At 40.7% G+C, this 27688-nt stretch overlaps 1 protein-coding gene across 1 annotated transcript; it reads left to right on the top strand.

Moving 5' to 3' along the window:
* Positions 1–400: 400 nt before the first annotated feature.
* On the top strand, positions 401–25053 carry LOC126413110 (myrosinase 1-like). The gene is made up of 10 exons (XM_050083002.1): positions 401–536; positions 771–904; positions 2848–2982; positions 5242–5364; positions 5443–5623; positions 11053–11147; positions 11296–11443; positions 15245–15360; positions 18541–18647; positions 24924–25053. Exons 1-10 carry the CDS (start codon positions 401–403, stop codon positions 25051–25053), a joined length of 1305 nt encoding a protein of 434 aa, XP_049938959.1.
* Positions 25054–27688: the final 2635 nt, after the last annotated feature.

Here is a 27688-nt window from a genome sequence, read left to right as displayed (position 1 = left end):
GTTATTGCCTTTTCAATTTGGAATTATTATTTAGCTAAGCAATGAATCATTTATTTCCAGGTACTGGGTCATGACCTTTCTTTTTCTCAGTATCAGCATTGCTAATGATCTGACTCACGCATTATCCACACGAGAATACATTAAACGTAACTGTTAAGAAAGCCTGTGCTGATATCACTGTGTAATGCTCAACAAGGTACTTCGGTACCTTTCCGATAATATCGGTAAGAGCAGGCGCTATCTCTATAGAGACATGCTGATTAACGGACGATAAAAGAAAATTACCTGACTTTATCTATTTCCGGATTTACAAACAACTTACGAAATTGTAGCCTAACTACACTATATATATGTGTATAGCTTGCAGCCGGTCGTACAAAGGCTCTGGACACTCCCAACGATGAGGCTGCTGATCACCTTTACGGTTGTGTTGGCCGTTGCTTCTGCACAGAATGCCACCAACCGATTCCCGGCTGACTTCATGTTTGGAGCTGCAACAGCCGCGTATCAGGTCGAAGGTGCCTGGAATGAAGATGGTGGGTTCAGAGGCATTAAGTGTATTCCTTAGCAAATTAACGAAGAGGAAAAGAAAACTATGTATTTGAAAAGGCGTCGTTATGTTTAGCGTTTGTAATAACGTGTGCGTTCAATAAGTTCCTTACTGTTGCTAGTCCAAGTCAATAATATATATATATATATATATATATATATATATATATATATATAATATGGCAGTATTTAATGGGTTGTATTATTTATTGTCTGTACAGGCAAGGGAGAGAGCATTCAGGACTACATGTTCCACAACTATCCGGAATACATGGTAGGAGAAGACAACGGGGACGTCGCCTGCGATTCTTACCATCAGTACCTGCAAGATGTGGAGATGCTGAAAACGCTCAACGTAAGTACAATATCTAATGGCAAGCATATCAACTTTTTTTGCAGATTGCAACACACCGTTTGTCCTCAAGATATTGTCTCCTGATTTTATTCGAGATAAAATAAAACTGGTGACTGAGTTACTGATTATTAGTACAGTACAAAGTATTCCGTATCTACAGAAATTGTGCTACCTGTTTCAGATTCATGTAGCGCTCTGTCGGGAATTGATTTTTCTCAGCATGCAGTTTGTGTACGAAAATAAAATATTATGTACATTCCAGAAACAGTTACAGCTTTTACGCTGTAGTAGACAACGTACGAGTACAACAAAGTAAAATACTTTCCTTAAAACGAAAACAAGAGGAGAGAAGATTGTAGCCAACGACTACGTAAATATTCATGGAAATAAGTATTGAAACAGATAGGATGGCAGAGGACTTTGGTCGCGTACTTTCGAAACATAAAATTCTCTTCAAATGACTCCATTCAGGGAAACTATGGAAAAGTGTTATGAAAACGGGATCAGAAACCCTCGCGTCGCTTTTGTGAGTTAATGTTTTAACCAGTGCGCCATATTTCCCTTCTCCCGAAACTTTCAGAGATGCTCATGTTAGGTGCTGATATACAGAGATACAATATTCCTCTATTTCCCTGTTTGTCGGATATGAGTTGGTTTCGTATTAGAGAAAGTGACGGGTGCTTGTGGAGTATCTTGGTATTATCGTGTTACTGTGGGTTGTTATGGAATGGAAGACAATGTAGTCGGAGAAATCGAATGGTGCCACGTAGTCTACTCGTTTCCATATTGTCGAGAGAGCGTACGAGCTTCCGTTGGCAATTTTGTGAACCAGAAGAGCTGCAATAGCAGGATCTCAAAAAGTTAAAAAAAAACTTCCAGTAGAAACGAATTATAACTAGCCATTCATATTCGAAACGATGCAATTGTACTTTAGGAAATTTAATCAATTTGAATGTTTGTTTCCAGTGACTACATTTCACTAATTTAGTTCTGGTTTTGTTACCAGGGGTTCTTTGTAAGAAGAGTGGCGTGGAATTATAGTAATACATTACTCTCTAAGGTGTGTGCGTAGTCCTTAATTTTCGGTCTCCATTGTCGAATAAAATCATCCATTTAATAATAAGGTACCTTTCTTGCAATTAACACAAGCTTCCTTCTCGCTTGCCGGCCGAAGTGGCCGAGCGCTTCTTTCAGTCTGGAACCGCGCGACCGCTACGGTTGCAGGTTCGAATCCTGCCTCGGGCATGAATGTGTGTGATGTCCTTAGGTTAGTTAGGTTTAAGTACTTGTAAGTTCTAGGGGACTGATGACCTCAGCTGTTAAGTTCCATACTGCACAGAGCCATTTGAATTTGAACCTTATCGCATTCTTCGTTTCTATCACTGTCTGTTTCATGATCTCTGTTCATGATTCTTATATATTTCGAGAATTATAAATAATTTTCAGGGTCACTTCATTAAATATTGTCATTGATCACAAAAAGGCAGTGTGGTTTTAAGTTAGATGTTTTCAATTTCTTGGCTTAGTCAATAAAAATATGGTTCAAATGGCTCCGAAAGCGATGGGACTTTATTTCTGAGGTCATCAGTCTCCTAGAACTTAGAACTACTTAAACCTAACTAACGTAAGGACATCACAAACATCAATGCCCGAGGCAGGATTCGAACCTGCAACCGTAGCGGTTGCGCGTTTCCAGACCGTGGCGCCTGGAACCGCTCGGCCACTCCGGCTGTCCTTTTAGTCAACTAACGGCAAAAATATTATCCATGTGCAACCATTCTCCGGCACATTACTTATTCTTCTATTATGCTGGTTTAACCGGTTCTTTACCGTTGTAGATATGCCTTAGTGGGTTCAGCAGTAATACATGATTTAATAATGAAGTATCAGCTGTCAATTCCCAGACACTTCGTAGCAACCATTAATACTTCGTTATCGAACAGGCGGACATCTATCGATTTTCGATCGCCTGGTCACGTGTGTTGCCTAACGGGGACCTCGACTTCATCAACCAGGCTGGTATCGACTACTACAACAACCTTATCGACGCCTTGCTCGCCAACGGAATTCAGCCTCTGGTAAGTGGAGAATGATAATTTTCGTGTACTCTTTCTCTTCCATTTTCAAACGCTAATAAGCGGCATATAGTATAAATACAACTGATCCTGAGACGAAAAAGAAAGAAGCAGCACTGATTCTTTACAGTTATGTCAAATTTAAGGCGTAACTACAGGCTAATTTTCCACAACGTCTTATAAGAAAAAGAGACCAAAATTGATTTTCCTGTCAAGCTGTCTAGCTCACAAAATAAATTGCCATAGCCCATAGTCAGTCACCTATTTTGTAAAAATGACTAATAAACGCTAATTTTCATTGATGTCATGTTATTATACGAGATGAACAGCACAACCCACATTCACTGGCTCTTGGGTGAAATTAACGGCAATTGCTTACAAAGTACTCCGAGAAACGAGTCAGTGATGCGTGTCTTTGACGGCATAGCGGGCGTAGAGACCAAGGAGAACAGAAACGGGAGGGTGAGAAATTCAACCGTGCGACTGTACTTTACCTTCCCTGTAAGTGAGCGTTCCATGTGGGATAACAGAAAACAGTTGTCGCCAGCAACCACCGATGAAAGCAGTACCTAGATGGTCCATTGCGTCAGTGAGAGTGATATCAGAAAAGTAGTTTCTGTGAATGTGCATACCTTCGTATGATAGCATGGAATGGCAGAGTTGCAGTATTGTGGCCAAATAATCCGAATGAATATTGTTCTTGACTGGATTAGTCCCAAGACTATTCCAGAAGGGAAAAACAAACATAACAGATTGTCCGTACGTACTTTTCGGGAATTTGAATAAACTTGTCCCATTTACTACTTTTTCAAAGTCTGTCCTGAGGTGTTTGGCGGTAAATAGTCATACGAATGAATCAGGAAAAAAATATTACTCGTGACTGACTTCTTGCCTCGGATTTGCATGGGTACCGCCTAGTACCTACGACAGGATGACTTTCCCAGCGAAGAGGTAACAAATGATATGCGCAAACCTCCCTCGTCAATCAGTCTATGTATCAGTGGGAAAAGCATCACAATCCCAGCAGTGGTTCCTGATATTAAACGGTAACATACAAACGAATGTGACATGGGGAACTTAAGTTCATAATATGTAGAGATAGAGAAAATTCCAGCAGTATGCAAGGTGGTCACTAACAAGCTGAAAAGGATGTAAGGGTGTTGCAGGGTAGGTTATGCAAAGAAATAATTGTTACAAAAAAAAAAATCACTACGTTGCACCATTTCAGAGTTAATTAGCATTAAAGGTAGCCAGTTAGGATATCGCGCGCAAACTCGAACGCCCCGGCGGATGTCCGTTGCTCTCATATCGTAGTTGATAGCGCACGAGGCTGCTCAGCCTTCGGCTCTGGTTCGATTCTTACTTTCGTTCCAAGTCCAATGTTTCTATCGCTCTCTCTCTCGGTTTTAGGAAATCACACGAAGAACATATTTGACGACACCGCCCCTGACGGTTCGATTGAATTCGCACGCCCAACAACCTGCCTGGCTAACTTCAGTGCTAATTAACTCGGAAACAGGGCAACGAATCGAATTTTCTTCGTAAATTAATTTCTCACAACCCACTCTGTAACATGCTTACAGCAGACTGTTTCTGTATATAAATGATGAACTGCACCGACAAAATTTCGGTTGCTGCTCAGGGATATTTTGTGAGGAGTTTGGTATAAGAGCCCCTTGACCTCCACTGGCTCGTGGTAGACACGTCCAGAGTACCACGTAGAAGGACTGGTGGCGTGCGTAAACACGTCCAGAGCAATTAAAGGGTTAACAAATAAAGCCACATTTGAATCAATCTAGCGCAAACCTATCAATCCTGCCAGTTATAAATATCTTGTACAAATCTTACGAGATGTGAAAATTTATTCCACATATCAGGTTATGTTTATCCGCAAGTTATTAAACTTCTAGCATCCTTGCCTATTTACATGTCTATAGATGCCTACGTTCTGCAGTGATTACGCGTTTACATTCCTATAAATTCCAATGAAGATAAAAACCCGATGTGTAGAACGAGAACATAACCGTTTCTTATCAAAGATAATTCATTCAACGTTACTATTACATCACATAGAAACCATAAATATCTCCAAACCACCAGCTACAAACTTTTTACAGATATCGTAAAAGAATTACCATCGTTCCTGTTTGGCAGAATTCCGCAGAAGATCTAGGCATAATTAAGTGAATCTAATTACTTCACAAAAACATACCCTCTCTACTTCGTTTCATGAAGTTTGAAATTGTTGTATGCCGTCTGTAGGTGACAATGTACCACTGGGACCTTCCTCAAGCACTGCAGTACATCGGAGGCTGGCCCAACGAATTGCTGGTCGACTACTTCGTTGAATACGCCAGGTTACTCTTCCAAAACTTCGGAGATAGGGTAAGTTCCAGTGCACTTGTAGCCTCGATTTACAATCACTTTACCTGGCAGCATAATTGACGATCTATTGTTCCACAGGTGAAATGGTGGCTCACCTTCAACGAGCCACATCAGTTCACGATGGGCTACGCTATGTTGGGGGTCGCACCGTCTCAACCAGCTCCGGGCATCGGCGACTACCTGGCGACACATACCGTCATCAAAGCTCACGCTAGGGTCTGGCACATGTACGATGAGGAGTTCAGAGCCACACAGAACGGTCAGTGCCGCCAGACAGCATGAAAGTCACTTCTGATACATTTAACTGTAGGTAAAAACAGTAGGTAAATACGTATGACGAGCCAGTGACCACAGTCCACCGCGATACCTAATGGGGCTTTGTGCTGTTACGGAAAATGATGTGATAAGGGAAGCGCGTACAATATCTGATCAAAAGTATCCGGACAGCCCTATGTAATATGTAATTGAGCACTACATGCCACGAGAGAGACACATGGGTCAGTATGAAAGCAGGCGAGGAGTATCGCATTTTCAGTAGATAAGCAATAACCGCAGAATCGGTAGATGTGGAGAGCTCAGTGACTTCTAAGCTGGAGGAGGAATTCGATATCATCTAGGCACTGAATCAGTCAGGAATATGTCAACCTTTCTAAAGTTGCCCGTGACAACTGATGGTGATATGATTGTGAAGTGGAACCACGTACGAAGAACCACAGAAGAAATCTTATACGGATGGGCAGGAATCGTAACACTGCGGAGGGTTGTTGTAAAAAATTGCATGAAATCAGTGGAAGGAATCACTCATGAGTTCCAAAGTGTTTCCAGCAGTCCGACTAGCACAGTACCTGAGCGCAGAAAGTTTAAAATGGGGTACAGTAGTATAACAGTTCCTCGTAATTGTGTATCTCTGTAGCCAATGCTAAGCAACTTTTTAAGTGGTGTAACGCCACCTGATGGAGGGTGACTGTAAACAAGTAACTAGGAGCGATGAACAGTGCAATCAGATGGAAGGATTTCAATTTGGCGAATACCTGGAAAATAATTACATGCCATGATTTGTAATACTAACGGTAAAGTACCGATGCGGGTGTTTCTAGTGGTTATCCTGTGGTTCCGCCATTGTGCTTTAGCGAACACAGCATTGGGTACTCCTTACAGTAAAAGAATTGTTAGGAAAGGGTGACCGTATCGCATGACAATGAAACGTGTCATTAAGCAGCATCTGTGGTTCGTGGACAACAACATTCTTGAAATGTAGTGGCCCGGCCAAAGTTATCACCTGAAACCAATATGGGATTAACTAGAAAATTTACTTTGCATCATACCATGGTATCCAGCACTATCTTCCCTGATTCGGATTTTGAAGAAGAATGAGCTGCCATCCATACACATCAATAAAAGTGTCCCCGGAGAGGAGAGTTCAAGTCGTCATAAGGACGAAGGTGCGACACTGCGTACATTAAATGAAGATACTTATGGACCGATAATATAAGCGAAGCAGCGATGATTGAGGAATCAGTTTACCGATGATACTGTCTGAAAGTGGAGAAATGCGCTGACATAGGTGACTTTGACAAGGAGCTGATTACTATGGCATCGCGTCTGGAAACAGAAGGAAATGGTGCAACTGTCGTGGAAAAATGGTTGAAGAACTGTGAAACACCGAGTAGGCGACGAGGTTTTGTATGTCTTCCCAGGAAGGTGACATAACATACTTTTCAGTTCCGTATACCCTGGTAGACGGCTATCTGCGGCAGACTTGATGATGGAGTAAGTTCAAGTGTATCAAGGAAAAAAGATTGTAGTGCATTGTTGAAAATAGGGCTCCAGAACAGAAGAACCGCGTGGGTTCAAGTGTTGGCCTAGTGACATCGTCTATTACGACTGCTAGTGGTTGCTCGATCATCAAGATTGAAATGTGGACTAATGAAAACATATCACCTGGTCGGATGAATAACCTTTCTTCCTACTCTAGGTCAATGTTTGTGTCTCATATGTAGTCAAACAGACGAAAGGCTGTACAAAACATCCACCACACCATGCCCACGGACTGGTGGGCGAGCGTTTCCCCTGCGCTTCCATCCAATATGCGGGAGTAAACTAAGGTACCACGAAAGGTGTGGAGGTGTGAGGATCACTTTCAAGACCAGAACCGTGAAACAGTTGTTTGAGAAGCATTATAGTGAACTCACATTTATATCTTGGCCTGCAAATTAGCCTCATCCGAACCAGATGAAACTCACCTCTGATGCTGTCTGGTTCTAGCTCCACACCCACAAACTACGAGCTCGTAATTTACAGACTATGTGTGACCTTTGTGTAGACATTGGGTACTACACGTCTCTCGAAAACTTCGGAAGACGCGTTAATTCCATGACAATTACAATAGCTGCTGTAACGCATTAAATAGGTATACCAATATGCCATTAAGCAGGTAGTCGCATTCTTTTGGCTACTCAAGCCACGCAAAACATGGGTGGAAGAGTCATTCTACAGTGGATGACAGTGGTTGAAGAAGATGCACATATATTACCAACTGAATTAGTCATCTTTTATAAATGTGTTTTGTCCTGACAGCGGCGGCGATGCATTTTGGCATGGACTGCTCCAGATAATGAAAGTGTTGGGAGTCACTCTGACCAATTACTGCTCAACTGCTGCCTTCGTGTCAAGGTGACTGGTCGTGGCCGGATTTAAAGAGTACACACCTCGCTCGATCCCGTTTCCATTACGGCCCCACCTTACTGTGACTAAAACTACTTGTTACCTAAGCTGTATCACATGTCGTTAGAGCGCTGCCACGTGTGCCTTTGTTAAGCCTCAGGTAACAAGGAGCGGGCAGCCAGCATTGGATACAGATTGTTTTCCCTCCGCACTACTCGAAGAATGGAAGTGAACAGACGCTTTCTTGTGGGTGATGAACAGTTTGTGTTCCACGACTAAAAGTCTGTTTCCAGGTGTGAAGTGTCATTTAAAAAATAATTTTAGTCCTACTGTTGCAACCTGATGCCCATGATGTATTGGAATGATGCTCACAAAATAAATAACGAAACCTAGGGTAATGGGATGCTCTATTCAATTGCCACAATTGAAGGTGGCCTCTGGAGTGCTGTATTGTAATGAAAATACGCACATGATTAGCCAGTTTGAGGAGGCTTTGGCGAGCCCATCTGAAGGCACACTAATACTATCCAAACATTTTCCACCTTCGAATAAAGTTGTTAACTGCCTGAAATTTTCGCATTAATGGCCTACTTTATTTATGAAAAACCGATGCTCTTTCACAGTCCTGTAGCAAATGTATTCCACGACTCATGACTCCAGTCGACGTAGGATATAACCACTGGTTCCCATTCTACACCTTCTTTCGACGTATCCACCAGCGATGAAGGATGTTTACTCGTCAACTGTTTAGGTCCAGAATAGAATCTACGAAAGACTGCTGCATATTTGATTGCCAACATGCCGTTATTGTTCGCGAGAATCTATGGCGGCCCATACCCCAACGAATTGATCCTCACAGCAATCAATATTAGACTATAATTTACGGTGAATCAAAGTAATTACAGCATCCCTGACAAAGTAAGATTTGAAACGGACAGTCCCTGCACTTTCGAAGGTCGTTCAATCACAATATTACGGTGATGAAGTGCGATGATGATCCAAGTGTTGCACTTTCTGTGCTTGAGTGTTACGCTATGGACCAGTATGAAGTTCCACAATATGGCAATTGTTGCAGCCACTTCCATTTTCCACGGCGCAGGTGACCTTTTTTCTAACACAAAAGCTATCTATAACTTAGTCGTTGATGCGTCTACTGCACTATGTTGTAGTCAGCATAGATAGTGCCAATTCAAAGGACGAAATAATCAGCAAGAAGATATTATAATTACCCTCAGTATGGGTTTCCACTGTGGATGGACAAAGAGAAGAAATAGACCTGCAATTGGAGAAAAAGCTAATAACGGCAAGCATTATCTTCCTTCCGTTATAACAACAAGTCAGTTTGGTGTAATACCGATTAAGAAGAATATGCATGCACTAGGAATTTTTCAGAGTTCACTTGATATGTCTCCCCTTCCTCCACCTGCCCACTATACAAGTTTGTTTTACAGTACGTAGCATTGTCATCTGCTACAATATGATGAAAGATGAAACGGATTTGTGAACTCCAGTGTACCATATTTGAGAGAGATTAGTCACAGGTATAAGTATGTCACGAATGGAAGAGACAATTATGTACTTGTTTTCTCTTCACGTGTTATCTAAATGTTATACAGAGCTATCTAGTGTACGTAACCACTCTCGTATTTACAATTTGTATTCACGAAGAAATCAGATGTTCTCTTTTCTTTTCTGTGTGACAAATTTGCAGGGTTAGCAGATAATCAGAAGCCATTAGATACCTTATTCTATTTAACAATATTCATGTTATACTTAGGATATTTTAGAATTATAGAAAAAGTTCCCCAATGGTTCAATCGATATCTAGCAGCCTGGAAGTAAAAAGCTGTCCGCAGTGTGTATGTTCTACGTATGTATGGAATGAGTTTGAATCTCGAAGAAATGTTGTCAAATCGTGGGTGCCATAAGATCAAGCTCTAGGTTCTTTATTTTCTGTAATATACACTCATGATCTATGACTAAATATATGAGATTGCAAATTTCCGTCGTTTTGTACATAATGCAAGTTTCATTCTCTAAACCGTGAACGACAGTGTAAATAATTTTGCGAAAACAACAGTATTTTACAACCAGTAAACTGTTTCTTAGGAGCATTAGAATTCGCTGCATGCACTTCCAGTCCTCAAATTGTAAAAAGGTGAAAGGTCATTTTATTCTACATGTTGTAAAGGAAACTTAATGTTTTAAGTGTCTTTGGTTTTTGAATTTGTTGTTGTTGTTGTTGTTGTTGTTGTTGTGGTCATCTGGTTTGATGCAGCTCTCCATGCTACTCTATCCTGTGCAAGCTTCTTCATCTCCCAGTACTTACTGCAACCTACATCCTTCTGAATCTGCTTAGTGTATTCATCTCTTAGTCTCCCTCTACGATTTTTACCCTCCCTTGATGCCTCAGAACGCGTCCTACCAACCGATCCCATCTTCTAGTCAAGGTGTGCCACAAACACCTCTTCTCCCCAATTCTATTCAATAGCTCCTCATTAGTTATGTGATCTATCCATCTAATCTTCTGCATTCTTCTGTAGCAGCACATTTCAAAAGCTTCTATTCTCTTCTTTTCTAAACTATTTATCTTCCACATTTTCAATTTATATTTTTAAAAGGGTCATTTCAATACGTAGTTGTGGGCGTGAATATCAATGGTGGCTTCATTTGCTCTTCTAAATTACGAAATTAACGTAAATAAGCCATATTCCCTGAATTTACAGAAAAGAAATAAAATTCTTAGTATAATACTTATTGCCGAACTTTGTTTCACTTACCTCACAATAATTTCGTACAAGGAAATAAAAGTGTTGGTATCTATGAAAAGATGTACACAACATTATTTCCATGATAGAAATGGGGATATAAGTCTGTCTGATATCGGAGAACTTTGGATAAAATGTAATTATACTTTCTGATCCATCAGTATTATTTTGTGCACCAGTTTAATAACTATAAACAATTACCTTTAGTAACATGATATAATTTGTATGTACATGGATGTTTTGATATACTTTGCAGGTAGCGTGGGAATTACACTTAATATGGACTGGCCGGAACCAGAGACTAACTCGACAGAGGATGCAGAAGCAGCGGATAGAGCACGACAGTTTGTGGTGGGTATTGCAGCTCTGACATCAACCAGTTGTATTTACTGTAACCTTTCAGTGTAATCGTGATTTCTTAGAGGGTGTAACGTATAGTAATCACCTGACGTAAAATGTATATATGTAGAGAAAACGAACGTGTAATTGTATATTGCAGATGGGTATGTTCGCACACCCTATCTACAGTCAGGATGGGGATTATCCGGCTGTGGTACGACAGCAAGTGGATGCCAATAGTGCGGCTGAAGGACGACCCCGATCAAGGCTACCAACATTCACACAAGAGGAGATCGAGTACATTAGGGGTGAGTAACCAAGTTGTCAGCTGTGGAAGTACCGGGTGTTCAAAAAGTCAGTACAAATTTGAAAACTGAATAAATCACGGAATAATGTAGATAGAGAGGTACAAATTGACACACATGCTTCGCATGACATGGGGTTTTATTAGAACCAAAAAAATACAAACGTTAAAAAAATGTCCGACAGATGGCACTTCATCTAATCAGAATAGCAATAATTAGCATAACAAAATAAGACAAAGCAAAGATGGTGTTCTTCATAGGAAATGCTCAACATGTCCACCATCATTCCTCGACAATAGCTGAAATCGAGGAATAATGTTGTGAACAGCATTGTAAAGCATGTCTGGAGTTATGGTGAGGCATTGGCGTCGGATGCTGTCTTTCAGCATCCCTAGAGATGTCGGTTGCTCACGATACACTTGCGACTTCAGGTAACCCCAAAGCCAATAATCGCACGGACTGAGGTCTGGGGACCTGGGAGGCCAAGCATGACGAAAAGGGCGGCTGAGCACACGATCATCACCAAACGACACGCGAAAGAGATCTTTCACGCCTCTAGTAATATGGGGTGTAACGCTATCCTGAATAAACATCGTACGTTCCAGCAGGTGTTTATCAGCCAGTCTGGGGACGATGCGCCTCCGTAACATATCGGGGTACCTCTCACCCGTCACGGTAGCAGTTTTTCTGTCCAGCACCATCTGTCGGACATTTTGTTAACATTGTTTTTTTTCGGTTCTAATAAAACCCCATGTCATTTTAAGCATGTGTGTCAATTTTTACTGCTCTATCTACATTATTCCGTGGTTTATTAAGTTTTCAAATTTATACTGACTTTTTGATCACCCGGTACATTGCGTTTCAACAACTGGGGGCGTAACTTTACTGAATACTGCCACTACATGAATGTGATGTAAAAAGATCTTTTCATATGTTCGTCCATCATAGACTCGTCAGTTCTAACAATATTTTCTAAGTCAATCACGTCACAACGCGAAAGTGAGCGACAATGGATGCTGAGTTTCGTCCCACTAGAATTCTTGGCATTCATCTTGCTAGGATGGCCCTGGAATCGGTCAACCGCAAGGGCGAAACTAGAGGTTTTGAAGGCTACTAAAGTACTGATTGTAATGGCCATATGTTTTCAACACTATCATTCTCCTTGAGATATTAAGAAAATACCATTTTTTTATTATTTCACTGGACAATGTAATTTTATTTGCAGTCAGCTTCATTGTGGCGAGTCAACGTTTACCTCTGTAACCAGTTTCAGTACCAAGAGTACACGTATATGGCAGCTGCCTTTTGATATTGCCGATCGTTTAAGAAATAGGAACTCCCGAGATGTATCAAAGGAAAGCATGGGAATAAGCTATCTGTGGAAGAAGTAAATGTTAAAACTGGTCTTAGCCGATTAAAAAAATAGTGAATATGACAGCAAATAAAGTAGTTCAGAAATAACTGACAACTGCTGACGCTCTGCGGGCATATACTTCAGTAGGTCTCTTGATAGCTGAATATTTATAGTAAAAGTGAATAGATTTTGTGTCCGACTATAAATGTAGCACACTGTGTAATGTTTCCCTGTAGTCTCGCTGTATTACATACGTCTCTCTTACAAGGGGACTGTGTCATATGAAGGTGCTTAATTACCGTAAAATTCCTTCAGCTCGATGTGAAATGTTCCACCGTTGTTGTCCTTCAAACGTTTTACAGTAGTTGTCTCCTGTAGTGGGGAGCTGCTGTATTGTACCATGGTGATTACAGTGCGTAAAAAATGGTTCAGATGGCTCTATGCGCTATGGGACTTAACATGTGAGGTCATCAGACCTCTAGACATAGAACTACTTAAACCTAACTAAACTAAGGACATCACACACATCCATCCCTGAGGCAGGATTCGAACGGCGATGGTAGCAGCAGCGCGGTTCCGAACTGAAGCGCCTAGAACCATTCGGCCAATACGACCAGCTTCGAAAAACGCAAAACTATTTTCACGACCTGACTTTTTTAGAAATGATGATTAAAGCTTTATGATCACCCCATGTGTGTGACGAAAATATTATTCCTGAACATCTGAACTATTCAGTGTTACTCTTGCCTACGCAGCCAAGAGTGTAAGACAGGGCATAAGTGTAAGGGTCCTCGTCTAAAGAAAAATTGACTGTTCAAGTGGATGAGGAGACCGGAAGCAACACTGTAAGTTACAGCTTAACAGAAAACTGCGCACTGTGTAGCAAGTATTGTGGGAAAAGCAGCTTCATTCCTATCAATTATATAAAGCGCCGTGTATTTCTCCTCGTGAATTTGACCCCTTGAAGACTGATTTGCACTGAACTTACGGGCATGTGTACGGTCTATTAACCAGTCAATGTCTGGTACGGCCTGTTAACCAGTCAATGACTACTTAATATGTCTTTATCAACCTCCTTATCGATTAACTGCATCAGCGTTCACTGAACGTCTGCGAAACATACATTTTTTTTCTTTTGATGACATGTGCCACTTCAACTTCGTTCGATGAGCCCCTATGCACCAACCTTGAAAGTATGCATCAAGGGAACACTCTGTAGAAAACATTCTCACACCACTGTGGTAGCAGCAGTACAAAAACGTGTTGATAGGCTATATAGTCTAGGTACACGATGTGGTACTCTCATCAACATGCGAGTGGCGACGATGAAACTCGGTGAAGGTGGTACTAAAAGTGCTTGTTTCCTGCGGGTTGTAATAATTTGAAACTGAATATATTTTATTCTAACGTGACAACAATCTCAACAGAAAACAACGTCTACTGATTCGTGGTTCCGAGAAAATGAAGTGAACTATGTGCGGAGGCTGGATTTCCCAAAGCCTCGACAGAAAACACCTTTCGTGCTGCACATTTGCTCGCTCACATCACCACAACCACTTTCCACCTTTCGCAACGAAGAACTGAAACAAATTCCACGGTCAGTGCATTCGCCACAGTCAGTGCATACGCACTTAGTTGAAGGTATTCATCAAGGTTGAGCAGCACACTACCTTACACATAACTTCAGCTTACAGAAGTAATGGAAGTTGCTATAAAAAAAAAAAAAAACTAAAGTGATGTGATTCCAAAAGATTCATGACAACATTGACCACTACATTTTTATTTTGTACATCTTGGTATTCGATCTTCTTGTAACACTTAACGACTGATTCTTGCAACAGAAGTGTTCTGTACCATTTCATGCATGGCGTTCACCAAGCGTTTATTGTAATGTAGAAAATGATTTCGATTTGCTGTAAAGCTTTCTGGAAAATTTTAATTTTTGGTAAGCTGTTTTTTTTTTAAATAGGTGGTATCCAATGTTTTGATCATACACTCTCTTAAAAATATAGAAAATACAAATGTTGTTTGTAAGTATTCGCTATCTGTTTTCTAATTCCATGGTTATAGGTGTATATTTGTTGATGACACAAAAGAGCTATTACACGACTGCGGTAGTTAAATATAAGGTAAGTTATTCATGACGAAACAGTGAACCGGACAAAACTTGTACTTCGATAGGAGCCTTTAGAGCGAAGTGAACTATCATTTGCACTTTCCGAGTCCATCTCAGGGACCGACCGGTTACTTCCTGATGTGTTTGTCTTTATAATACACATTGACGGAAATCTTTATTCGTATTCAATTTTCATATAATTGTCGTTACACAATGAAAGCATTCTTTACTTGATTGAGTGTCAAGCAAAACCTAACAAATTTGTCGGTGAGACTAGACCTTTCATCTCGGTTTATCAGTTAAATGAAATCAGGTGAAACATACTTTCTTACAGGTTCGGCAGACTTCTTTGGGATGAATCACTACAACACGACTTTCGTGACGCCAGGTCTCACAGGCGAATCACCTTCCAAAACGCGGGACACCGCTGTAATTACATCTGATCCTGTGGTAAGCTGAAAGTACTGTTTGCACAGTGGTGTTAGTGAAAAGACATTTGAGGGCACCAGAGCGTTCACAAATTGTCGATCGCAAAGGCAAGAAAACGGTGATAGAACATTTGCTATTTCTCACAGCTCTAGCCAGCCAGGGCATGACGTTTTTGTGTTGAAACATTGTAGGTCATGGGTGTAAACTGGAACAAAATATGTCTCAATCCCTGATACGCTGCCGTTTAGTTCCCAATAATCAAAAGCTATTTTTCCGGTAGAAAGTATTCTCAGATTCGGTACTGACTTTCATAACTGGGTTTCATCGAGAATTTCTATCCAAACATGTTATAATAGCAATGTGCAGTACGTGACATAGAACCAGACTGAACGTGTTGACGTAGCATTAATTAATTTATTTTTATTTTTACATTTTTGTGAATCTCTACGGCAGGTAAAAATTTAATTGAAGTTTCCTGTATTTAAGCTTTTGGGAAAAGACTGCAGTTATGATTACTATTATTATTATCTCAAAGGTAGGTTACGAGAATTTTTGGTTTTGTCTATGTCATTCTTGCTCAATATGTACATTTCATAAACTGAACAATTTCACAATAAGTTCATTTGTTAACTTAATTATGAAAATATATATTTACAAGTTGTCTTCTTTCTTTCTCGTTGTCTTTTTCTCACAGTCTCAGTTTTACAAGTTATGTAGGTTAATATCGTCTTTTACGATTGTAACGAATGTCTTATTTAGACTAAATACAACTTATCGCAGCCACGAAAGATGGTACAAACATATTTAACTTTCAAACGCTTATGTATTGACCACTGATTCACACATACAGAGATGAATTAAGCTGAGCACATGTGAAGCTTCATCATTTTCTGAGAAGAGACAGTGAGTTACAGCCATTTTAGAATTAACGGATACGCAACAAAAAATTAATACTACTCCACATATATAGTAGACTAATAATACAGAACTACAAATTCAAAAGAAGAATCACAAATAGCACTATTGATAGTTTAAAAACTATTGGTGGTAGGGTTTTGCTATAAAAAAAAATATACTTTAATACATCTATATTCGGGCACTAGTGAATGATCCAATTGTTTCGTAAATCGATAGAATTGAGTGGTCTCTGTAATTCCACCCCTGGATTTACTTATTCTTAATAATCTATCCAGATAAAATCCGATGTCAATAACTGTTAATAGGTCAGTGAAATGTTTAAAAAAGTAAATAATTGATGGATTAGTTGAATGAGCCATTCACTAGATTCAACTATTTCTGAAGGTGGATTTTAAATAAGAGGATTTACGTTACTGCGGAATAATATCTTCCGTGGCAGCAGTGTAATATTAGTTATTTTTGTTGAATATTTCGTAAATGTCCCGTAAATCTGAAAGAAACAATGATAGTCTAAATAACGAAATTGGAAACAAACTATTTTACTAGTAATTTTTGTCACTACACAATAAATTGTACTGTACTCAGTATTATATCTAAAATAATTATTTGATTATAGCAATTTTAACACGTAATTTGCCGCAAACCTCGTTTTACAACTTACATTGACAACTACATTAATAGAAATGGAGCGTTCGGTTCCGGTGTACATTAAGTGTCCAGAAGCATGGTCTCACACAAATAACAAAGACTCAGGCAGCGTATGTAAAAGAGCTAGTACCATATGAAAATAACAAAAAGATAGAAACAACTGTAGCTAATGAACTGAATAAAAATACTACAATTAACCCTGGAGCAATGTAGTAATCTGATAAAGCCTAGTTATTTATTCAAACATAATAAAAATACTACTATAAATAACTGTAATACGAAACTTGGGAATACTAGAGGCTCACGTACTATAATTCATACTATAAATACACAAAAATAAGGATTTTCGTCAACAAGAGCAAAGACGATAGTCTTGTTGCTGCCAAGTTACTACAGCCTGAGAGATGGGTGTTATCTAGGCAACGCCTGCAACAATTATGTCTTCATTTTGTACACCTCTTCCGGGTAAAATTATTTGTTATGTACTCCACTAGGCGAAGGTTGGGGGGTGATAACGGTAACGAGTGAAACTTATAAAAAACATATTTGGAGCAACCAAATGTAGTGTCGCATTGATAGTCGAAGAAACAGATTCAGTTTCTGAGGTTGCTAACGCATGCGCGTGCAGTAGCCCCCATATTCAAGGTAGTCGTCCCTAGTCGAATTTGAAGAAGCAATGTTCTGAGCCCGTATTTGGCTACTACGAAGATGAAAGGTGATGGCGTAAATTCAATTCATGATCAGGAGACATTGCGCCACTGTGTTGGATTATATTCCAACTCACTCCGCAGTGCCTCTTGGAGTAAGGGAACGTAACACGATCGACAACCACATGTTGATCTTAGAGAGAAGCAGTGTACGCTTGCATCGTGTTTCTGTTTCCGGCTTCGTTTAATAGGGATCAACATAAACACAACACTACACTACAAAACCACGCATCACTGTCGTGCTCAGAACACTTGATACTTGAAAACATGCCAGAAGAGGGGGAACGACAGATGAACTCCACTAGCGACTTATTCAGGACGTTAATTTTGGATTCTCGGCTCTACTCATGTCTCATTACCTGAGTAGAGGACTGACATTGACTTTGTTGCTGAGACATATTCCCTGTGCACATGTGTTCTATACTATATGGATATGGGAGGTACTGAGAAAAGAAATATGTTGGAACTACTACATTGTATTAATACTTTTAAGAAAGTGAAAAAATAATTACTTTGATTTTAAACTGTGGACAGATTTTAGTGTTTTTTTCTGTTCAAATAGAGGACTGGAATAATTGGATGGAAACAATACAGCCACACCAGATTGTAACTAGTGTGGAAAAACTGCCAACAAACTATATATTTTAAATGAGCACCCATCTTGAATAATCGGGTGGAAATAAGAATAATTTGTGTAATCAGTATCTAAACTTTCAGCGCCTTCCTTGGGGACTGCGGAAACAACTTAACTGGGTGGCCAGTCAGTACCCAGGATATCCTATCATTATAACAGAGAACGGTCGCTTGAATTTTGGAGGACGGAATGATACTGACCGCATCGAATACTATACTGTAAGTAGTAATTTCCACACAATTATAATAACCATTTCATTACCTGCAACGTACTGTATTGGTGTATCATTTCCAGGAATACCTCGGAGCTATGCTAGAGGCGATAAACACTGACGGTGTTCCGGTTATCGGATACACCGCATGGAGTCTTATAGACACTATCGAATGGAACTTGGGATTCACGTGAGTAATTGTAATACTTTCATGTGTTAATTGACATAATACGGATAAAACACCAATGTGTTTCCTTATCAATAGAGCATTACGTAACTGTGTGAGCTTAGTGTAACGTATTGTCAAGTTGATTACTCTGAAATTTTATACAAGGCTTCACTTTGTTAGAGGGAGTTGACACGGACTGAAAACAGAGAGAGAAAAAGACAGACAACCAGAAACAGATAGTTAGACAGTGTGTGTTTGTGTGTGACAGCGAGAGAGAGAGAGAGAGAGAAAGAGGACAGCGGTGAGATGTGCTCAGCAGGGTGGTTTAAAGTGCCATGAGTTGGTACATTGACTAACTTACCAATCGAAGTACTTTGGCGTCTCTACAAAGCGAAATAATTATCTCTAGCAGTCAAAATAAAAACATTTAGAGTGTTAGGAAGAGTTATTGCAAAACAATAAAACAACAATACAAATGAAGGTTCGCCGATCTATTCAGAGATCCTCATCCGGCAAGCAGTTTATTCGCCTTGAAGAGGACCGCTACAATGACATCCGAAACGGTGATTGTGTAACTGTTTTGATGTTTCACAATGGGGCGACTTAATACACCAACGGATTTTATTTGATCTTACGCCGGCTTTTTAAGCATATTAATTTATTTCTCTATCAGTTTACAGAAAGGAACTCGTTGAATCAGCAACTGCTATGTATATCACACCTAAACGATTAGAAGAATTCATCATCGTCTTTTCTTCCAAATGAACGCGTCTCAGTCATTTGTTATATATTCCTATTCTGTAACAGTTATAACATCCTATAATCTCAACAATACTGAACCATTCTGAGTGCAATGGATTTGACAAGTGTTTGCTAAGTTCCTGGAGGTATGTAGAACCGGATGTTTATACACACTACATGCATTTCCCGTAAATCAGGGGCCGGTTCTTGTGGCCGCGGAGGTGAGACCAGATAGCGTCCCAGATGTGTTCCATCGGGTTCACAAGAGTCGAATTTGTGATCCAAGTCATTAACGCCAATTCACTTACAAAATCACTGCAGCTTGATTCTGGCCTTGTGACATGGGCACAAATCTTGCTGGAAGATGTCATAGTCAGAGGAGAGATCAAGCATCAAGGATTACAGATGGCTCCCAATGATATTCAGATCGTCCACTTCTATCATGGTGCATTCGGTCGCTATCACAGATCAGTTGGAAGCCCATATGTAGACACCCCGTAGCAAAATAGAGTACAAAATAGATTAACCACCCGCCTGCATATGTGATTGTTTCGATGAGCTGTTCCCCTGTAAATCGGTGTAGCCACATATGACCATCAAGATGGTGTAAAATGAAAATCATTCATCCGGCTAGGCGGCACGTTCGTAATGAGCCACGGTTCACTCTTGATGATTCGGTATCCACTACAATCGTAACTGACGATGAATGGTTGAACATGGAAACATGTAGGGGGCGTCTGTTCAGTCCCGTGTTCAACAAAGTGCGCTAAACGATGTGCTTAAAAATACTCCTGCTCGGACAGGCAGAGTACTCTGTTACAGGCCGCCACCTTTTCCTGCTTACAGAGCAGCGTTTTCTCTACGCTCTAGAGGCATGGGTGCCCAACAGGTTGTCGACAGCTCGTAGTTCCACACTCATTGCGCCATCTTCAATAAATGATCACGGCAGTAGTAAGCGAACAGACGTCCAGCTCTTCGTTCGCAGCTTCAGGGTCCAAAAACTCTGGCCTTTGTCAAAGCTGCTTATGTCAGAGAATTTCGCCGTTTGCCTTATGTGTTGCTTCTGGAACGACTCCACGTTTATAATCGCATAGGGCAGTGGGCGTGTTGTTTTGGTCCATAAACGAGTAATCAGATTCTGACCATCTTATTCTCTTCCAATTTCTCTTTCCTCAGTTACCAAACTGACTACTGTTCTAATGTCACATGTTCCTTGTAACTAGTAATCTTCAGGTTTATCATTTTTCATAGGCCCGTTAATGAACGACATGGTGCAGTTATTACGACACTTAGTTCACAGTCGTGTGGGGAGCAGTTCTGATTTCCGTCGAAGCGTCCAGATTTAGGTTTCCAGTACCCTCCTTAACATCTCTTAATCTGGTGCCGGGATGGTTTGTTTCAAAAAGCACGTCCAGTTTCCTTCCAAAACCTTCACAATCGCAGCTTGTTCTGCGTTTGTAATGACCTAGTCATCAATGTAACGTTAAATAATTATCCTCCTTTTTTCCAAGTATGTGCGATTTATGTTCAACTCATACACTGTTTACTGAAGGTGAAACATCATACAGTATATCCACTGAATAACACTACTTTATGAATATCTGTAGTCTCTTACTTTCTGGTGCTACTACCGTTTAGCTTTCACTTCCTCCCAAAACCGAGCGTTCCAGGACGCTTTGCCTACATTCTATTTCCACCTTTGACTACGACTGTTCACTTTTGGTGAAAGTAGCTTTACGCAGTGGTGTCAGGATACCCTTTGCCTCCATTGCGCCGTCAGTAGTACGAGATCCAGTGTCGCTGATCCATGGATAATTTGCATTTCACCTACTATCTTTTCATCAGTTGCAATATTTAAATCACGTGAGCTAAGCGTGTCCTCTCAAACATTCTTACTATTCACAAAGAAATAACACAGGCTAAGAAACTGAATTTCCCGGCCCCTTGAGGTTCTATCTTCCTTTTTCACTTTCTTATATGCTCGTTTGACATAGGAAAGTGGATAATAACGGAGAGAACGTATTACGCATGTAGGATTGGACATGTAAATTCTCAAAAGTAGACAGCAATAGCATTTGTATGAATAGGACAACGCTCCCGAACAAGTGTCGTACCAAATCATCCGACCACTCTCACCATACGCTACAACACCGCCTTTGCCTCACAAAAACGCTGGTAAATATCGTTGTTAGAATAACATAACTATGTCTCAAATGCTTCTTACATTAAGGCTAGGAGGTTATTTCCGTTACTGTCGCTGTTTTATTAGACCCAACAAACTACGTCAGTATCCTCCTGTCCGGATCAATATGTTCGTCGTACGTCCCACATTGATTTCTGCGGTTATTTTGCTTGTTAGGACTGACAGCTCAAAGCAAACGTCGCTGCTCTCTGTCTTTAAGTGAAGGCCCTCGGCCACTGCGTTGTCCATACTGAGAGGTAATGCGTCATATTTAGTATTCTCGGCACACACTTGACACCATGGATTTTGGAATATTGAATTCCCTAACAATTTCCGAAATGGAATGTCCTGTGCGACTAGCTCAGACTACCATTCCGCGTTCAAAGTCTGCTAATTCCCGTCGTGTGGGCATCGGAAGCCTTTTCACATGAATCGCCTGAGTACAAATGACAACTCCACTGCTCTTTTATACCTTGAGTACGCTACACTACCGCCATCTGTAAACAGAGTGTTCGGAATTCCCGTTACAAACATCTAGGACTTATAAAGGGAAATTGAGAGCATAATAATTTGAATAGTAACCCATTTCCGGAAAAGTGCCGTTTCGTGCAACAGCAAGTTGCAAAGATGTTTCCTAGGTAAACATGCAACAAGGTAGTCCTGGTGGGGCGTGGTTACGTCGGATCGGCTGATTTTATTTGTCGTCTATCCTATACCTCTGACATGGTTCGAGCCTCGTTCAAGTGTCTGTAAGTGTTAGGTCAACATCCCAGAGCATACGTTTGCGGAATACACAGACATGATCCTTCTGAATGGTCAAGCTCACGGCTCTTAAGTAGCTGCTCGTCTTCATTATCGTTATCTAAAATGGGCGACTCCATCGCATATACTTTTTGTCCTAATGAAGCAACAGTTTCGAGACAGGGTATCTCCACCGTCAGCAGGCGTGAATATAGCGCTAAAAGGAGGCACCACACATACGAACTGGAAGAATCTATAATACATCACGTTGAAGAGAACACCTCAGCGAGTACGCGATCCACTTATTTGTCTATTAATGAGTGGAAATGCAAAAAAAAAAAAGTATGTACTGGCTCACGTTTAATCAGTTACTTGTGGAAGTGGTCACATTACAGACATGTTTTGAAAATGTTATAGCACAGAAGCAATACTTTTACGGACATCGGTTTTAATTGAGAATATCATTTACGAACTCCCCGCTACAAGCCCTAGAAGTGAGTAACGGAAATTTCCGAACACTCTGTGTATTCATATTGCAATCCCGTGACTATTGTCACCTCATTGTATATGTTAAGTCAGTGATAGCATCAATGGTTAGAATAATTCTGTCCACGTATCCCTAATCCACGCAACCATTCACAAAATTTTCCGTATATACTTTACGTGGAAATCTGGGATTCAGTGTAAACAAATATGGGTTGAACATAAATAAAAATCCGAGCGGTCTAAGGCGCTGCAGTCATGGACTGTTCGGCTGGTCGTGGCGGAGGTTCGAGTCCTCCCTCGGGCATAGGTGTGTGTCTTTGTCTTTAGGATAATTTAGGTTAAGTAGTGTGTAAGCTTAGGGACTGAAGACCTTAGCAGTCAGTTAAGTCCCAAAATATTTCACCCACAAAAAAAAGTTAAAAAAGTAAAATAAAAACCGACAAATGCAGGGACGGACTCCTGATTTCAAATGGAGGAATAAATGTCCTATGAACATATGTAAGCAAGTACATCGTCGCCACAGTGAATGGCGCTGAGTAATCAAAGTTCCTATGTCCAAGTGCCGTCTGCTCCTTGTGTATTGCAGGCTATGTGTTTGACGCTGCAAACTGTAAGCAGCCGAATGGTCCGGTATTAACGACAGGAACAAGCCGAGATTATGTGTGTCTACTGCCAAGTAGTTAGAAACGATCGAGAGGTAGCACGACTATGCCAAAATAAGCACCCTCACAGATACCAAATTCATCACACAACATTTCTAGGCTTTTTTGGGCGTTTGTGTGATCACGTGTCTTTTCAGATAGGTGAACGCACAGGGAGGCGGCGGACTGTGCATACACCAAATTTGGAGGACCAGATTTTACGGGATATTGACAAGAACACTAACACAAACTCCAGGCGTATGCCTCGCCAACGTGGTGTAAGCCCAATTACGATTATGTGTACTCTGCGTGACAACCACTCATATCCCCATCATATGCAACGGGTGCAAGGATTATCAGCAACAGATATCGCTCAATGGGAAGAATTTTGTCGATGGTTTTCGCACGAGACCATCACAGTTATGGGTTTTCTGTCATCAGTCATCTTCACCGACGAAGCAACCTTACCAGAACTGGCTTAATCAGTCTGCATAATCGTCATTTTACGGCTACAGACCATTCTTGGGATATGCCTGAGGCATCTCATCAGCATCGGTTCAGCACCAGTCTGTGGACAGGCATCCTAGGCTATCACATACTTGGACCGGTTTTTATTCCACGACGCCTCGACGGAGGAACGTACGTGGACTTCCTCCTGGAATACTGTGCTTGGGCGTGAGAATGTGCCATTGGTAACATGGCAAATTACGTGGTTTCTGCGTGAGAAGCACCACCCAGTCCTACATTACAGTACGCCGACACCTTAACAACATCTTCCCCAGACGTTGTGCCGAAAGCGAAGGACCTCAAGCATGACCTGCTAGATCACCAGACTTAACCTCCCTACATTTTTACCTCCGGGTGTATTTGAAAAGCGTTGTTCAAGCTGAACCAGATCCTGACGTGCAGAACCGTAAATAGCAAGTTCACGACGCCTGTGACGCTATTCGGAGAGAGGCTGGAACTGGTGAAACAGTGCGGCAGTCGATGATGCAACATGTGAAAGCGTACATTGCATAACATGGAGGCAACTTTGAACATCTGTCAGAACTTGCATGCGATGCTACTCTGTAGTGTGTTTCGGGACGATTGGTTGTTGCGTGCACACCGTGCATTGACGGTCACATGTTCATAGGACCTTTTCTTATCCATTCGCACTCAGGGAAGGGTGCCTGCATTCTGTCGGTTCATCATGTATATGCTAGTGGAAATTTGTTCAGTAAGCTACCCGTATTCGTAAGGTAAGACATTTGAAACTCAAAAGTCGCTAAATGAATCGATATCTGTCGTTACTATCTAGTGGATGAATATGTGGATTACCGAAAAGCAAACCCAAAGACGGCATAAAACCGAATAATATTCTTAGTTACTGTCTAGTTCAGTGTAATATAACCACTTGTCGTAACTGCTACTGTAATGTAGTGATTTCCTCATCCCAAATAAGTGATTGTCTCATTTTTTCACGTAAACATCGCTGAATAAAAACTTTCACATTTCTTTATACAGGGTTACGTACGGGCTGTGCGAGGTGGACAAAACCAGTCCAAACAAGACGAGGACACCCAAGGAATCGGCTGCCTTCATGTCAGAAGTGTTCCGCACCAAGGAACTGCCCAGCCAGTACAACCTGTATTAGACTGCGCGGTCACCACACGAACCATAGAGTAGTATGTCAACGTAGTGTTTAATTAAATCAGTTACCAAACACAATGCAGTTACATTTAGCAATGGATGTGAATGTAGTTACGTCGACATACTTCCTATGTAAACAAGTTTCTAAAAATAAACGTCGTACTTTGATATCTTGTTTCTCTTCACTTCAGATGGTACAGGAGCAAGTAGTACTCTCACAGTCTCACTTGAAGCACAAAATAAGAAAAATGGGCGTTTACATCATACTGGTCGCAAGACTGGTGACGTAAAAAATATCCGTACACATATTCTAGTCTGCACAAAGTATTTTACAAAAATGGAAATATATACAAAAATGTAGGCTATTTCTTTTTAAAGAGAAAAGTGAAATGAGAAAGAGTTGGAGTCTTGGGTGGACGGTCCCCACAATTGTTCAACAAAGCAGTCGATAGGGTCATCAGAACTTTGGAGAATGATATATCTGGAATAAATACGGGAACAATAGGTAAACGAATCAACATTAAGTGCCTTCTCCTTGCTGAAGACCTAGCACTAATTACCCGGACTTCCGAGGATGCCACCCACGCCATTAAGAACCTTCATAAGACCGCCATATAGCCCGGAATCTATATCCCTTACAAAAATATATAATACCCACACTCCAAGAGTGCAAACTTGGCATCACTTGCAACAACGTATGACAATATCACACAAGTAAAACGCTTGAAATACCTAGGTGAACTTGTCTGAAACGCTAAAACCGAAAGAGTGGCTAGCAAAACGTGTGCAGAAAAACTGCATTAAGTCTAAACAGTTATCTGGAATATATGCAAAAAGAAATCCTTGTCTATCTAAGCCAATATTTGTCACTACAGCACAGTCGTCCTCACGTAGACACTCACCCCAATGAAGACGTCATTATTAACTACCAACTTTCAAATAGAAAGACAACTACTGAAAAGAATATTTGGACCCAAAACTCAAGATCGTTTCCGGATGCACAACAGCTCATAAGAAACTCCTAGAACGTGAGGCCGTAAAAGGTCAATGATGTTTCCGGCATTCGCCACCCCACATACTGCGTACCATGGAACAACAATAATTGCTTCTAATGGCAACAGGGAGCGGGACTGGTGGTATCTAATGGTGATCACAGCATTAGGCTATGGAGAGTAGTTGAACTGCTTAGTTAACGAATAATTCACAACGGTGATACGGTACTAGTGGTGTTGATACAAACAGAGCAAAGGCAACGATAAACAAAGCAATCATTTCAAGATATGTACGACAGGTGCCAAAGTTGGCACTATGTCAGAAAGCAACTCAATGAATGTTGCAGAGTGAGAAAGAAGTGGCAGATGAAATATTAGTGTTCCTGCAAAATGCGTCAGTGAAATGTCTGGTATCGTATATGCTCGACAGTGCAGACAATGTACATGAGGAGTACAATGATGACGACACTTGCTTAATAAGTGAAGTTGACATTACAATAGGTATCGAGCCATCTCGCTTAACATCCTTGTTGAACAGGGAGCCAAAACACCCGTCACCAGTGAAACGCAGTAAATGACAATCGCTCTCCAAGTAGTGGGTACTCAACATAGTTAAGCACGTGGAAGATCATCTACAGCATAGTAACCAAAAACATTACGAACAGATTTCGAATAAGTTCACAGCAATATTACTGTGTAGTGCATATGAGAAAATACGGACATTCAAGGGAGAACAAAGCTCACTTGTTACAAAAACTGGTGTTGGCACGCTTCATGGATGCACAGTACAATTTATAGGATGTTCATGAATGTGACCTACTACGTTACGCACACCAAACTTCGCGCGACATAGATTACATTGACTTCAAGGGAAGCAGTAGCTGGTTGTATAACTTCAAACAGTACTACAAACTGGAGGATGTAAAATAACGAAATTTCAAACAAAGCATGAATTTGACGATGCAGGGCAAATTGTGGAAACGGTCCGAAAATTTGTAGATGAGATTGCAAGACTACAATGGAGTTGCGGTTTGATCTGAAACATTACAGCCAGTTTACACCATGAGAGCAGTCGCTTTAATATTTAAGCCTTCCGCTTCTCTACCTAGCCATGCGTCTGCTAAATTAAATCAGCCTTCTGACAATGGTCGCTATTGCGTTGTAGATTATCATTTTTGTCAAAATGTTAAAAAAATTGAATGCTAAGAAAAGCTAATAAATAGATGGTCATGCCATTATTGTACTCAATTTGTGACTGGTTTTTAATGTATACCAACACGGAATAAATATTTTATAAACATGGCACGAGTTTATTGACCATAAAACAGGACAAATATGTTAAGCGAGATGACAAAGAAATCATGAACTTTAGACGACACAAATAATTAGCACTACACTGGCTGACATTTGTTTCCCAAAGACAAAGGTTCCCCTGTACAATGAATTTACCCTGGCTCAGATCATGGATAATGCAATCTGAAAATACGTAACGCTGAATAGTCTTTGATAGGTTTATAGTACACAGAAGTGGTGTAAGTTCGCGAAGCTCTTGACGACCCCATGTTACTAGTCTGGGTATTCTGACATTGGCCTCTCGATATATACACGCTTTACTGTCGTTTCTTGTTAACAATTTCAGGTTATTAG

The sequence above is a fragment of the Schistocerca serialis genome, chromosome 7 (genome assembly GCF_023864345.2).
Source record: "Schistocerca serialis cubense isolate TAMUIC-IGC-003099 chromosome 7, iqSchSeri2.2, whole genome shotgun sequence".
Lineage (NCBI taxonomy): Eukaryota > Metazoa > Arthropoda > Insecta > Orthoptera > Acrididae > Schistocerca > Schistocerca serialis.
Note: the sequence above shows the minus strand (reverse complement) of the source record. Positions and strands in the feature narration are given on the sequence as shown.